At 44.1% G+C, this 15865-nt stretch overlaps 1 protein-coding gene across 2 annotated transcripts in view; it reads left to right on the top strand.

The window, feature by feature from the left end:
- The window catches only part of LOC144500447 (carbohydrate sulfotransferase 15-like), an 83386-nt gene extending 73064 nt beyond the window's left edge, over positions 1 to 10322 (top strand). For both annotated transcript variants that reach the window (XM_078223380.1, XM_078223379.1), the window contains exons 7-8: positions 2557 to 2704; positions 6917 to 10322. In XM_078223380.1, coding sequence (XP_078079506.1) covers positions 2557 to 2704; positions 6917 to 7104 — 336 coding nt within the window. In that variant the 3' untranslated portion in view covers positions 7105 to 10322. The remainder of the gene's footprint in view (positions 1 to 2556; positions 2705 to 6916) is intronic.
- Positions 10323 to 15865: the final 5543 nt, after the last annotated feature.

Genomic DNA, 15865 nt, shown 5'->3' with positions numbered 1-15865 from the left:
TGGGTCCCTGGCGCTGTGAGGCAGCAGTGCTAACCACTGTGCTATATTATAATTCAAGGCATTGAAGGCAAGGCAGGATTTGCCAACCCATTGCAATTATTTTCTTACCCATTTGTGTTGATATCTAACAACATTTCTTTTCCTTTAAAAATATTCTTTAGCAGGTATGTATGATGGCAAGAGAAGAATAACCAGCCGGAACAGTTTAAAGAGTTTTTGAAGATGTAATGACACAGTGCATTAGAATGCACTTTCTACTTCTAGGCCAGTGGTTCCCAAACTTTTTTCACTGGGCCGCACTTTCGGAATAAAAATTTGCTCGGGCCACACCGAATTTTTTATTGATAAGAAATACATTCAAAAACAAAAAAAAAACAACTCCTAGCAGTGCTTGATTCATAACATAGAACACAACTACTTTATAATATGATCATGGGACATCCAGAAAGTATAAAACAATCACTTTGGAAAAATATCTAATCCATGTTTAAATGTTTCTTTGATTGTCCTTGAATCTTCCCGCCACACTTGCCATCCTCTCTTGCCGCACCAGTGTGGCGCGCCGCACCCTTTGGGAACCACTGTTCTAGGCCATGTATTAGAATCCAACCCAGAGAGTGTATGCCTTCTCTGTCTATTAAAGATCCTAAATAAAACATATATACAGTGTTCTGTATAACAGAACATATTTTCACCCAATTTTTCAAACAATATGGTAAAAAAAAATCTGAATATATTAAAATGAAAATGCTCTGATGACTTTGATTGTTTTCCTACCACTAATGACTTTGGAATATATCAGTACCTACAGCGTAAACCTTGACTATCAGCATCTGTCAGTTTTTGCCTCCGCCCACGCTATTTGCTGTTGGCCAAATGGCCCAGCCTCAGATTTTTGACAGAAATTGTTCCCTATCCTTTTGTACTTATTCATCCCGTTGGCTACTGAGCTTGAGGTAAACAAGTTTGGGCTTGGCTGTCTGACTGTAAAGACATCTTTTGTTGCGAGGGCAAGATTCCAGTTTCTGTTCCTGCTGATCAACATCCAGTATTTCCTGCAGTAAAATGCATATTTGTTTACTTAGATTGAGACAAGATCCGACACGTAATGATCTCCTCTAATTCCTTGCCCGCCATTTAGTCTCACAGATGGAATGGCAATGAATAAAGCTAGTTCTCTTTTGCCTTATCTACCTGGAGACTAACTATGGAAAATTGAGAGTGCAATGCATTTGCCAGCAGCCACTCAATTTACATAAAATGTTGCGTTAATAGAAGTATTGGCATTCCATATAAGGGACCATTAATGCTACCTAATTGACCATGTCTGTAGTGATAAGTTCAAGTTCTTCCTTCACTAGCACTTAAGTCTTGTCCATAACTCAATACAATTGATGGCACATTATTTTTAATGCTTGTGTTCGATTATTTTTTCTATCCCTGTAGAGTTTTTCCAACTATCGATCATTTGAAATGCTATGAGTAACTGTTGATTTGCTTTTGCTTGCCAAAAAGGAGCTGTATATTTTCACCTTCAATGTGTTCATATGAATTATTGGAAAAAATATTCAAAATTAATTGAAATTCCTTAGTGAAGTTTAGCCACTCGGCCACTCGGTCATCCAACCAAGAACATAACAATCTTCATCCTTGTGTCATTGGGCTACCTGGAGGGATTGGAGTTAAAATGCAGGCTGTTGTGAATGAATGGCTGCAATCTACTTGCTCTTTTCTGCAAAATGATAATCTTCATGTGGCAACAGGATTGCTATGCTGCCGTCCACTTTATCAAGCAAAATTTCTTTATCTAAATTACTTTATGGGACGTGAACGTCGCTGGCTGGGCCACATTTATTGCTCGTCCCTAACTGCCCTCCATTCCAGAGGGCATTTGAGAGTCAACCGCATTACTGTGGATCGGGAGTTACACGTAGGCCAGACCAGGTAAGGATGGCAGATTTCCTTCCCTAAAGGATGTTAGTGAATCAGATGGGTTTTCACAACAATTGACAGCGCCTGATACTGAAACTTGATGGTAACTGCAGCATTCCATGACCAAAAAGACAGTTAGATCATCTCTTCTTTGGCCTCTTGTCATTATCTCTTTCCAATTGGTCAATAACAGTTTTTTTTAAGGGTGGCACGGGTTGACCCGGCTTGCTATGTTGGAAATTTCTTGAGGGACTTAATGGCTAAACATTGCTATTCGCACCATTTCACTAAGATTTCTGCTGAGGTTACAATAGGAGATTGGGAAAACCTCATGGAAGTGTTCCCCTTGTTGTCTTGTTCCTTCCTCCTGTGTTTTCTCCATCGGGAATTCCTGGCGTGGGAGTTTCTGAAGACAGGCCCTCCGTTCACCTCTAGTGCAGAGCGTCAGTGCACTGGTGTTGTGCCGCTGATCTTAACAAAATTCTTGTCTAGTAATCCAAAGGGACAAACCTGATCGGACTCCTTTTTAAAATACTCACTATTGGCCACATAAAGTGATTGGCCACAAAAGAAACAGATGAAGGAGGGTGTTTTTGCCAATGTTGTCTTTCTTTATCCTTTTAGGTGAGATTGCAAATTGGATTGTATGCGGTCTTTTTGTGGGACTGGTACGCAGTTTATAACCAAAACCAGTTCCTCATTCTCCGACTGGAAGAACATGCCGCGAATTTGAAAAAGAGTATGCACAGAGTCTTCGAATTCCTAAGCTTGGGTATGTTTTCAGATTAAGCTGCATTCCTCTGCTAAAAGCATTTGTTGAAAAAAAATCATTCCAGAGCACATTAGTTGATAGCAGTACTCTTCATAAGATATATTGTTGAAACTCGAGGGATCAGCCAATTCAATACTTAAGATTCATTTCAGCAAATACTCAAATTGAAGTCAGTTTGGGCATACTGGGCCTAGAATTCAACCCCCCCCCCGATTAGGTTGCTTCGAAATAGTTTGGAACTGGTGGCGGCTCATGATTTGCACTGCTGCCTTTCAGCACCAGGGCCCGGGTTCACTTCTGGTCTCAGGTGACTGTCTACATGAAGTTTGTACGTTATCCCCATGTCTGCATGGGTTTCCTCCGGATGCTCCGGTTTCCCCTCACTGTCCAATGATGTGCAGGTTGGGTTGATTGGCCGTGCTAAATTGCCCCTTAGTGTCCCAAGATGTGTAGATTAGGGGCATTAGTGGGGTAAATGTGTGGGGTTACGGGGATAACGTGAGGTGATGGGGATAGCGTGGGGTGGTGGGGGGTGGGCCTGGGTAAAATGCTGTGTCAGAGGGTCGGTGCAGGTTCGATGGGCTGAATGGCTTCCTCTTGCACTGTTGGGATTCTATGGGCCAGATTTTACCATTGCGGGCACGAAAACTTGGCAAAGTCGGGCATGAGGTGATTAGCGCGATTCGCGTCCGAGTCCGCGCAGATGCCCACTTTACCAAGGCCCAAAAATGGCCACAATCTGAACCACACCCAAAATGGGCGCAACGCCAATTTAAATGCATTTGCATGCATTTAAACTGAATTAATGGGCTTCCCACCCAACTTTATCACATTTCCCCCTTTACCATCGCGTTCGCCCGTCCAGGTTCGACATGAAACAGACCTGCTCGGCAAAGATCTGTTTTGGGCGCTCCAGCTTCTGAAGAGGTAAATTCAGAGCTTCCGGTGGTTCTCTGACTCAGATCGGTGGTGGGGGGAGGGGGGGGGATGGGGGGGGGGGGTGGAGGCAGGCCAGATTATTCTTTGGGGAGGAGGGAGGCCCGATCGTTCTCTGGGGGAGGGAGGAGGAAAGCGGGTCAGATGTATCTCTGTTTTGGGGGGGGGGGGGGGGGGGGGGTGGGGGGGCAGGGAGGTCCAATCGCTCTCTAGTGGAGGGGAAAAGGGAAGCCAGATGGATTTCTGGTGAGGGAGTGGGGGGGCAGGGGCAGGGGGGACTGCTGCCACTCTGCGGGCGATTGGTGAGGGGGAAGGGGGGCAGAGGGTCGAGATCAGTCTGGGTAGTGGGGGTGGTGGGTGGATAATGGGGACATTTATGCTGTGGGGGTGGGGCGGTGTCTATGGGAGCCATCACTCCTGTTTTTTGCTCCCAAGCCGCTTTATCCGCTTTTTGCGGCCCGGGAGCAATGTGACAGGGGCGCGTTTTTCAAAATTTTTTTCACTGCGCCTGGGCAGTTGAAGGCTCCGATCGGAGCTGCAGCATTTCGGGCGTGATAAGCCCCGCCCACAGCGTGATTCAGACTCACGATTTTTTTTCAGGCTAAGTGCGTATTAAGTGCCTGAGAACAGTTTTCCAAGTTGGATCTGAATTGCGCCCAAATTCAGCACTTAGAATGAAAATGGTAAAATCGGGCCCTATGATTCTATGGTGCTAATCTTACTTGAATGGTAACGTGATAATAACACTCAAAATATCCTTAATATCTATTGGTCATTTAAAGGCCCTCCTGGCTGAAGGCTGTTCTTCAGCCCTTTCCCTCCAAGGCAACCTTTCCCATGTAATTTTGCATATTGCAACGAAGCTCTTATTTTAGAGAGTTGCTTCGAGAGTCCGGACCAGGGGTGTCAGGGTTACCAATCCTTTCAGGTTGTCCGGCCACTGTTGCTGGTAACGTGAGAAAAGTAGAGCTTTGTTTTCACAGTACATGCTTGGTTATTTTCACTTCTCATGTTATAGCTGTAGCCACCAAACCTTTCCCCTGTCTTACCTTCTAATCAAACACGATTAAACTGAAAGGCAGAACAGGCTCAAGGGGCTGAATGGACTACTTCTCTATGTTCCAATACTGAGACATTCAGCTACTTATATAAAAAAAATTCTATAAATCTAAGTTGGAATCCAGTCCCTAGCAGTATTCCAAAGATAGGCATGGAGTTGTAGGAAGAGACAGAGTTCTGGTCGCCGCATTATAGGAAGGATGTGATCGCACTGGAAGGGGTGCAGAGGAGATTCACCAGGCTGTTGCCTGGGAGGGAACATTTAAGTTATAAGAAGGGGTTGGATAGGCTTGGGTTGTTTTCTCTGGAACAGAGAAGACTGAGGGGCGACCTGATTGAGGTGTTCAGGGTTATGACGGGCATGGACAGGGTGGATCAGGAGCAGCTGTTTCCCTTAGTTGAAGGGTCAGTTACAAGGGGACACAAGTTAAAAGTGGGGGAGGGTTTAGGGGTCAGTTACAAGGGGACACAAGTTAAAAGTGAGGGGCGGGAGGTTTAGGGAGGATTTGAAGAAAAACTTTTTTACCCAGAGGGTGGTGACGGTCTGGAATGCGCTGCCTGGGAGGGTGGTGGAGGCGGGATGCCTCACATCCTTCAAAAAGTACCTGGATGAGTACTTGGCATGTCGTAACATAACGAGGCTATGGGCCAAGTGCTGACAAGTGGGATTAGATGGGCAGGTCAGGACCTTTCATGCGTCGGTGCAGGCTCGATGGGCCGAAGGGTCTCTTCTGCACTGTAATATTCTGTGATTCTGTGAAGTCAAATTCTGGGATGTTGTAGCTGAATAACCTTTTAGTTTTTGTTTATCTTTATGTTTGCGTAGTCAGTGAATGTGGCCCCAGTATCCCAACAGCTGGTATGCATTTCTACTGGATAAAATAACAGCAATATATCTGATTCAATGGTGCTTCAATAGCATCAAATATTTCATTGTTATTTGGGGGGAAAAAAGATTTCTAATCTAAATTTCATGATAGTATGGCATGGACCATGCTAGCGTATGGTTGATAAACACTGAGTTTTAAATCAACTTTGCAAATACCTTAATTGGAGAGTCATGTTGTTGAAATGCTTTCCCTCCTAAAATTCAGACAAGCAAGAACCATTCTGCATAATTGAGGTTGGACATTAATGGCCATAATACTTCTGAATGTTAATTTGACCGGATTAACTGAATTTACAAGTGGTTCAAATGATAATGCAGTCTTGGTAGCATGCCTACTAGCTAGTAGCCTCTTACTCTTTTGGTGCCCTCTTCACAATAAATTCACAAATTCCATTGACTTCAAGAATTAAACCAAAATTTTGTTAAGCTGATTCACAGAAGGGCGGCATGGTGGCACAGTGGTTAGCATTAGCATTGCTGCCTCACAGCGCCAGGGGCCCGGGATCGATTCTGGCCTTGGGTCACCATTTGTGTGGAGTTTGCATGTTCTCCCTGTGTCCGTGTGGGTTTCCTCCGGGTGCTCTGGTTTCCTCCCTCACTCCAAAGATGTGCAGGTTAGGTTGATTGGCCATGATATTGCCCCTTAATGTCAGGGCGATTAGCAAGGTAAATGCATGAGGTTACGGGGATAGGATCTGGGTGGGATTGTTGTCAGTGCAGGCTCGATGGGCCAAATGGCCTCCTTCTGTACTGTAGATTCTATGACATGCCAGCCTTTAATTGAACCTGCTTTTCAGTTGGACGTTGCAGCTGCTTGGAATTTTTTTGGTCAACTCCCAAACCCTCCTTTCCTGGTCATCAGGCTAACCAAGCTACTGAAGACATTACTAGTGCTAATAGGAATGGGTACAATGCTGAATTGGTAACCTAATGCCTCGCTCTTTTTTTGTAAAAAGGGACAGTTTATTAAGCACAGGTAGCATGTGCTTCAGATTAATAGTCTTGCTGATTAATAGGTCGCTGAATGTTAATGAATATCTTGGTGTTAGTTTAAGAGATTACACTCTGGTAACTATACTGAGCTATGCCATTTAACACAGAAGAGAGTCACAGCTTCCTTCCACCATTTCCAGCCTCAGCTTGCAGACACAAAAGTAAACCAAATATATCTTACCCCTTTTAAATCATGGCAGGGTAAGGAGCAAAAAATAAAAGACAGCTCACAAAGTGGAAAGAAAAAGGGTGCCAAATTCAGAAGGAAAGGTTTAAATTTGCCGTGCTATTATTAGATGTATTTTCCTAAAGCTGTACTGCTACTTTTTCAACAGGAAACTTGACAGAGCAACAGGAGGCAGCCATCATAAACAATCCTGCGTCAAATACCAGGCGTCCCAAAGACAAAAGCCTTGGACCAATGTTGCCGGAAACCAGGAGGATTCTTGAGAACTTCTATAGGCCCTTTAATGAAAAACTGGCTTTGCTACTAGATGATGACTCTTTCTTATGGGAAAAATAAATGCAGACCAAATTCATAGAACTGTAAAATATCAAAGGTTTTGTATAATGCTTTTTTCACTATTGTGGAATGTTCAACAAAACATTGATGTTCAAGTCCAAAATGTTATTTTTTTAAGTTTATTTTTAAACTCTTCTCTGAAGACTTTGTCCAAAACTCGGCAAAAAGGCTTGTTTTGAAGTGTAACCCTAATTATAAAGGACACTATCCATATGCCATCGTTTGACTTCCCGTGGAAAATGTCGATCCTTGACACTGTGACCGTCAGAAGCCCTAAGTTTGTGCAAATAGTTTTTCAGGAAAAGTCATTCCTCACGATTGTTGCAAATGTTTTGTAGGATTTTCAGCGACAGATATGTATTTGGTTAAAAACAAGATCTTTACAGAATATGTTTAAATATTGCGGCCAAACATACATAAGGGGGTTTCAATAATAGTGCCTATTTTGGTCTTCCAGGAATTCATGTACCATAATTATGGCTTGGTAATGGATTGAAGAACTACTATTTTTAACTTATTTTTTATTCCTTCCCTCCCTGTCGGTTTATGTCTTGGAGCTAAAGATTGTAGACGAATATCTCATAACAATTGTGATGATTCAGTTTTTGCAAAACCTGTCATTTGCCATCAGTCAGGAATAATTGCCAACTTTTGTGTCCTATTCTTTGCATGTTCTCAAACAAATGATCAAATTGTCTTCATTGTTTATGCAAAAGGATGACCGGTGAAATGTCAATTATTACATCCGTGGATTGAATTGGGACAAAGTTCAATGTGTTGTCAGGGTTCCCGTACACAGCAAGCCTAGTTTTTTTTCTGTATAAAACACCATTACTGTTATAAACAGATGCCTGCACTGCACATTATGCAATTAATCTATGATTTGGTTTTTGCTGGGGAGGATTGCTGTCCACAATCGCACCACAATCAGTATTTGTCGAGAACCAGCTGAGGAAAGATTGTGTAGCAGTGCCCCCTGTTGTCAAGTGGTTTATAATTAGAAAGGCTATACAGTTTAACTCTTAACACATGCTGGTCCGAAGAGTCTTAAATGTTTGTGGTAATAGATGCAAAATTTATTGTGAAATGTCAAAAGTTCCATCAGAACAAAGATTTTCCAAAGTTTATCCTGGTAAACTGCATCAGGAAGAATATAGTTTAACTGGTTGAAACTCCTTGGGTGCATTATGAGTACCATTAACCTGCCGAATAATGAAAGGGCTTTAAATGTTTGAGAATACTAATATTTTTCTGAATTAATTTTTAATGCTCAACAGGGCTAATCAGGTAATGGAACATCTTTGACCTCCGTTACCCAGTCAGTTATTTCCAGGTCAGATTTAATCTCATGATTTACAAAGTAAAGCAGGTATTCAGTGTAACTCAACAATAGGTCAGTCAGTTTTTTAACACCAATTTAATGTCCTGTTTTTTTCTCTTTCTAGTTATAGAATTCTTAAAACAAGAGAAAATGAGTGCAGAGGTATTGAATCTTACAAAGAAATCTGGGTCAATTCAGAAAAAAAATCAGTATTTTTTTATATTAAATATCTCTAAAACTCAAGAAAAATAGTGAGTTCAAAAGAGAATGGCCAACCTAAAAAAAATCAACCTACAATAATTTACACTGGCCATGGACAGTACTTCAATGGATCTCACCATCAGATTCTTGTTAATTCCTAGAAAGCTCTTTTTCAGTTAAAGCTTCTGGCTCCAATCACTTACCTGTCATTATGATGATGGGATGATAAATTGGAAAGTTATTTACAGAGGCGCAGTTGCCATCTTGCTTTCAGGGAACAATGCCTTTGTCTGTGAATTGAGTCAATCTACGTCTTTGAGGGACTCTGCGGTAATTTGACTGAGTTCGTTATTGCATTGTCCTCGCAACATCCTGGTGTAGTGTTTAATCATTGCCTGACCATACGAAATAGGCTGTGTGGGAGGCAGCATAGGTTAGGGTTAGCAATCACATTTTGCAGCCATGTTTTAAATATTTTACTTCTCTTTGTGGGCAGCACGGTGGCACAGTGGTTAGCACTGTTGCCTCACAGAGCCAAGGACCTGGGTTCGCTTCCGGCCTTGGGTGACTGTCTGTGTGGAGTTTGTACGTTCTCCCCATGTCTACATGAGTTTCCTCCGAAGGCTTCCTCCGGATGCTCCGGTTTCCTCCCACAGATGTGCAGGTTAGGTGGATTGGCCACAGTAAATTGCCCCTTAGTATCCAAGGATGCGTAGTTTAGGTGGATTGGCAATGCAAATTGCCCCTTCGTGTCCAAAGATGTGTAGCTTAGGTGGATTGGCCATGGTAAATGGTTAGGGTGGGGAGGGAGGTGGGCCTAGGTACAATACTCTTTCGGAGAGTCAGTGTGCCTAGTGTTCTGGCATTACTGGATGGTATATCCATGATATTGAGCAGTGGCGGCCACCTATTATTTACTGCATGTCTTTTGGAAGAAGAAATGGGAGTAATAGATTTGCCAGAGACTGGCCTACTGTTAGCACCTCATTCACATTTACAGGCAAAGGAGTTGCTGTCTAGTAGTGACTGTGCAGGTTCTGGTTCTGTTGGCAGCCTCTCTGGATAATTCTGCCACCTGCTTCATGAACTCCTGCAGTGAACGTACACCGTAGGACTGGTGATGCCTCTGACAATAACAGTCAGCTATGCTACCCTCTGTATTGCCATCATCTCACCAGCCATTTACAAAGGCAGGTTCAAGTGGTTGCGTCATGCCATCATTTGGCCACAGGTTCTGCTTCCTGTTTTCACATTTCACCGGGTGGCAGCCACACAGGGCAGGCATTTTTAGAACTGAAACAATTTTTACAAAGTCTAAAGTGCACATTAAGAATTAGCTTTCATAAAGACTGGCACTTTAAAAAAAAAATTTCTGCTTAAGGACTGCTTGTTAATTTCTTACCCTTCCCTGTTGAGGCCCTAGTATCATTCCAAATATGGATGGGAGATAATGGTTGAGAACCATTGTGTTACATTCCGCAGTGTTACAACTTTGCAAGCATGCAATGTATAACCACAGTCACCAGCTCACATAAGTGTTAACTATACTCAGTGCTGTGAAAACCACTGTCTTGAAATGCACTTCATGCTTAATTTGAAAACACCAAGCCTATTCGTATATAATTGACCACATTTTGTCATCACAAATTTTGTTACTTGTACTGCCTATTTTTCTACAATAAACACAATTAATCCGAATCTCATGTGTTTACACTGAAATGCGCTTCTACAATGCAGACATTGAATGCCTTGTTTATGCTCCCAAGGAAGTAGGATGTTTGTCGGAACAGCGAATTTGCCTTTTAATCTTTGTTCCTGATTCAATCCATTTACAAACCCTGTCTGTCACACCTCCATTTTGGCACATTAAGATCGCCCTTCATTCTCTTATCAGATCCTTCTACCTTTTCGCAGTCTCTACAATCTGCTTAACCGTATAAATAGCATATGTCAGACTCCATGGTACTTTGGGGGGGGAAAAAAAATAACTTTAATACATAAATGCAAGTTGTATGTTTTGCCATTCTGTGGAAATTCACGGAAGGATGAATTGGTACAAACTGAAAGTGATGCTCGTGCCAATGACTAGAAATTAGTTCAATTTAAGATTGTGGGTGTTCAGTGAAAGTGATTTCCTCACTGACTGTGGGGCCAGACCTCTGTGACCTTTCGGATACAATATTATTGTCAGCCCTGGCAAGAGGACAGGAGAGCCTGCAGATTAGGCTGTAAGATGGATATTTGGAGTCTGGGCTTCCCACACAGTTCTAGCAGTCCTACTTGAGGTGGAGCTTGCCCCAAATACAGTTCACTGCTGAAAAAACGGCTGTAGCCAGGCGAGGGGAGTCCTAGGCTGGGTATTTTCAGATACCTGTCCTGACAATCGGCCAATGTTCTGATGCAGCATGTGAAGGCTACCAATCAACAGGTGTGGGAGCAAGTTGGAGGGTCAGGCTGGGTCATGGCTTTGTCTCCTCTCCTAGGAAATCCATTCATCTTAGTTGGTATGACAGGTGCCATTATTCCTCATGGTGGAGAGGCTTACTATTAGAGTGCAATGAGCTCCCTTTGACTCTTCATATGCTTGCGGATTGGCAGGGTTATCACTCTCAAGAACATATGGGGACGGCATCATGGCATAGTGCCAGGGACCCAGGTTTGATTCCTGGCTTGGGTGACTGCGTGGAGTTTGCACTTTATCCCCATGTCTGTGCGGGTTTCCTCCGGGTGCTCCGGTTTCCTCCCACAGTTTGAAAGATATGCTGCTTCAGTGCATTGGCCCTGCTAAATTCTCCCTCTGTACCCAAACAGGCGCGGAGTGAGGCGATTAGGGGATTTTCACAGTAACTTCATTGCACTGTTAATGTAAGCCTACTTGTGACACTAATAAATAAACTTAAACTTAGAATACTAACACACTGAAGATAGACTTTTGAGGCCTATATTTTACTCATTTTTTGAGAACAAATGATATTTGTTCATGTATGATGAATGATTGAACAAATGCAATGTTTGTACTAGTAATGGTAGCCATATGTTTAAGCAGCATGTCCTGTCTTCAAAAGGAGCATACTCTCCATTGTGATGGTGTGGTGCTAAGTGGAGTAGATTCAGAATTGTCAGCTCACAGCTAGGCATCCATAAGTTCATCAAGAACAGCAGAATTCTATTCAACCACAATGTTTAATCTTAAGGCCTGACATATCCTTCACCTTACCATTAAATCAAGGGATCGACCCTGGTTCAATGAAAGTAGCGGGGGAGCATACCAGGAACAGCACTAGGTATATCTAGAACATGCTGAAGCTACAACACAGGACTACTGACATGGTAAACAATGGATGGCGCATGCGGTAGACAGAGCTAAATGATCCTGCAACTACCAGATTAGATCAAAGCTTTGCAGTTTGTCACATCCAGTGGTGAATGGTGGTGAACCATTGAACAACTAACAGGAGCAGGAGGTTTTGCATCCTCATTGATGGGGAGCCCAGCACATCAGTGCAAAAGGCAAGGCTGAAGCATTCGCAGCCATCTTCAGCCTGCTGCTGAAGCTACCAGCATCACATGCCAGTCTTCGATACACTCCACGTGGTACCAAGAGAAAGGATGAAGACACTGGATACTGCAAAGACAATCAGCCCTGACATTCCAGCATTCGTACTGAAGACTTGTTCTCCAAGACTTGCTGTGCTCGGAGCCCAGCTGTTCCAGTACACCTACAACATTGGTATCCACCCAGTAATGGAGAAATTTGTCCAGGTGTGTCCTGTCCGCAAGAAGTAGGATGAATCCAATCCTGCTGATGATCAGATTCCTTGCAATTATCAGCAAATAATAGAAAGTGTTGTCAACAGTGCTAATCTGCTCACTGATGCAGGGCCTTTTGACGTCTAACCTCCTTAAGCCTTGGTCCAAACATGGACAAAAGAACAACTTGAGATGAGGTGAGAGTGACTACCCTTAGTGTCAAGACAGCATTTAACTAAATTTGACATTGAGGAGCCCTGTCAAAATTAATGGAAATTGGGAAAATCATTCCACTGGTTGGAGTGTTGCTATCAACAAGAGAAGATGGTTGTAGTATTTGGAAATCAATCATCTCAACTCCAGGAAATCATTGCAGGAATTCCTCAGGGTAGTGTCCTATGTCCAATTATCTTCAGTTACCTCATCAATTACCTACCCTCCTTCATAAAGACATGGATTGGGATGTTCGCTGATTATTGCACAATGTTCAGCACTTTTCACAATTCCTCAGATGCTGAAGCAGCCCATGTCCAAATACATGGACAACATTCTGGCACGGCCTGATAAGTGGCAGGTAACACTCGCACAACAAAAGTGAGAGACAATAACCATCCCCAACAAGAGAGAATCTAACCATCTTCACTTGACATTCAATGGCATTACCATCACTGAATCTCCTACTATCAACATCCTGCGGAATACCGTTGACCAGAAGTGTAACTGGGCCAGCCATGTAAATACTGTGACTACAAGAGCAGGTCATAGAATCATAGAAACCCTACAGTACAGAAAGAGGCCATTCGGCCCATCGAGTCTGCACCGACCACAATCCCACCCAGGCCCTACCTCCATATCCCTACATATTTACCCACTAATCCCTCTAACCTACGCATCTCAGGACACTAAGGGTAATTTTAACATGGCCAATCAACCTAACCCGCACATCTTTAGACTGTGGGAGAAAACCAGAGCACCCGGAGGAAACCCACGCAGACAATGTGCAAACTCCACACAGACAGTGACCCAAGCCGGGAATCGATTCCAGGTCCCTGGAGCTGTGAAGCAGCAGTGCTAACCACTGTGCTACTGTGTCGCCCCAAACAGGTCAGACACTCTGAATTCTGCAGAGAGAAATTCATTTCCTGATTCTTCAAAGTCTGTCCACAGCCTACAAGACACAAGTTAGGACTGTGATGGAATGCTGTCCCTTTGCCTGGATGATTACAGCTCCAACAACACACAACAAGCTCAACATCATCCAAGACAAGCAGCTTGCTAAATTGGCACTCCATAAAGAATTAGACCATTTAACAACCTTAGCCTTTTTTGCCATTTAATGAAATCATCTAACCTGTATCCCAACTCCATCCACCTGCTGCTCCATATCCTTAATACTCTTGACTAGTGACAATCCACAAATTGTAGATTTACATTCATGCAAAGTGTTGCTTGGTGAATCACAATGTTGCAGCCCCTGATTTTTTTTGTCCATCATTGATCGAAATATATAAAAGTCTGGAGCTGTGCCCCATCATTTCCCAGCTTACATTCCTTGTCAGCACTTCACCTCACTAGAAACATACAATTTGGGATCAGACTTTGTGGGTGGAATTCTCTCATCCTTCTTCTTTGGTGACAGGTGGCTATGGAAAATCCAGTGGGTGCCAAAAAATCAGAAACCCAGCAGCGTGAAAACATGTTGCAATTCTCCCAACGGCAAGTTGGTTTTTCCGTTGCCTGGTGATGTGAACACCAAAGACATTCATTTGCATGTCATAAATACTCATTATAGCAGCTGCTCGCCAGAATCTCCCCATGCTTTCCAAGTTTGTGACACGCCAGCGGGAAATTGTGTCGCCCTCAAACTCTTTTTGAAAAAGAGTGTACAAGTTGGACCTCAATTCACTCAAGGGTGAGTGCAACATAGCCCACCTGCTATGGTGTTCGTCACTCCTGCTGGGCCGAACACCCCCTTTCATAGAATCGTAGAATTTGTACACTGCAGAAGGAGGCCATTTGACCCTTCGAGTCTACACCGACTCACACCATAACCCCATGTGTTTACCCCGCTAATCCCCCTAACCTGTATATCTTGAGTCACTAAGGGGCAATTTAGCATGGCCAGTCAGCCTAACCAGCACAGCTGTGGGAGGAAACCAGAGCACCCGGAGGAAACCCACACAGACATGGGGCGAACGTACAAACTCCACACAGTCTCCCAAGACCGGAATTGAACCTGGGTCCCTGGCGCTGTGAGGCAGCAGTGCTAACCAGTGTGCCACCATGCCTTTGCTGGTGCAGACTGGTTTGTGCCCTCCAGCTCCATGCCTGTGTTGTCTATATCGACAGCACTGTGTTGCGGGACTCATGGACCCTGCACTTTGACCAACCAAATTCTAATCGGGAGTGAGGTGCAAGGTGAGGGTGGGGCTGATACAGATAGGAGGGAAATGGGTAAGGAGGGCTGTGCAAGGGTGGGGGGTAAGGGCAAGGGGGCATAATGGAAGACAGAGTGGACAGGGAGGATGACAAACAATGGAAGGCAGAGGGAAAACTGAGGGGAGGGAAACTGGATCTTGACAAGGGTACGTGAAACTCTAACAAACAAGAGGGTAAAAGGGATACCACATTGTTAACTGGAAAGGGATACACACAGACCCCGGAATGGGCCGGGGGGGCGGGGGGGGGGAGGCGTGGGTGTGGCACATTATGGATGGTTTGCATCAACAGTCAGAAGTTGGGGGTGATGTGGTTTGGAACGGTTACTGTTGTCCTTAGTCCTCTTTGGAAAGGGGAATTATTTTAGTTCAGGGGCTGGCAGACAGGAGTCACAGTGCAGAGATTCCTCCAGTGAAATGGAAAGGAGTCACAGATGATAGGCAGTCCAGAGGCTATGTGAACCTCAGTCTGAAGTCAGAAATACGATACAGTGCAGAAGTGCAATGGGCAGGTAGCAGGAACGATCACTGGAAGTGTGGTGCACCCCAGCTGCAGGGAGGGGCAGGCTCTGCACTGGGCTGTAGAGGGAATGGTAATGGTCACTGGGGTTATCCCCAGTCTGGAGATCGGGAGGATGTAATATGGGGTGTAGGTGTGGTATATGAAGCTCTCATGGGCTGGGGATCACCTCTGTACATTACTGTGCACACAGCCACCAAATGGGGTAAGTACAGATCCATGTAGAGCACAGGTGTTTCACAGGCCGGAATGCCCATGATGATGGGATCCAATATTAGTGGGGGAGGTTGGAGAATACCACTGGGTAATTCTACTTGAGACTCCACATAAATCAGAGGAATGCAGACAGTGAGGGAGGGTCAAACTCGGTCCTGTAGTGCAGGTGTAGCAACTCCATCTTGAGGTTCCTTGAACAATAGGTCCATGCAAAAATGAAAGTAAGATCGGTTCTGTTTGGGAGTGGTGAGGCAGTGTGGGTGGACATCTAAGCGGGGCTATGGGGTTCCTCCTTGGCCTGCACACTCATTTGTT

Source organism: Mustelus asterias, chromosome 11, assembly GCF_964213995.1.
Source record: "Mustelus asterias chromosome 11, sMusAst1.hap1.1, whole genome shotgun sequence".
Classification (NCBI taxonomy): domain Eukaryota; kingdom Metazoa; phylum Chordata; class Chondrichthyes; order Carcharhiniformes; family Triakidae; genus Mustelus; species Mustelus asterias.
Note: the sequence above shows the minus strand (reverse complement) of the source record. Positions and strands in the feature narration are given on the sequence as shown.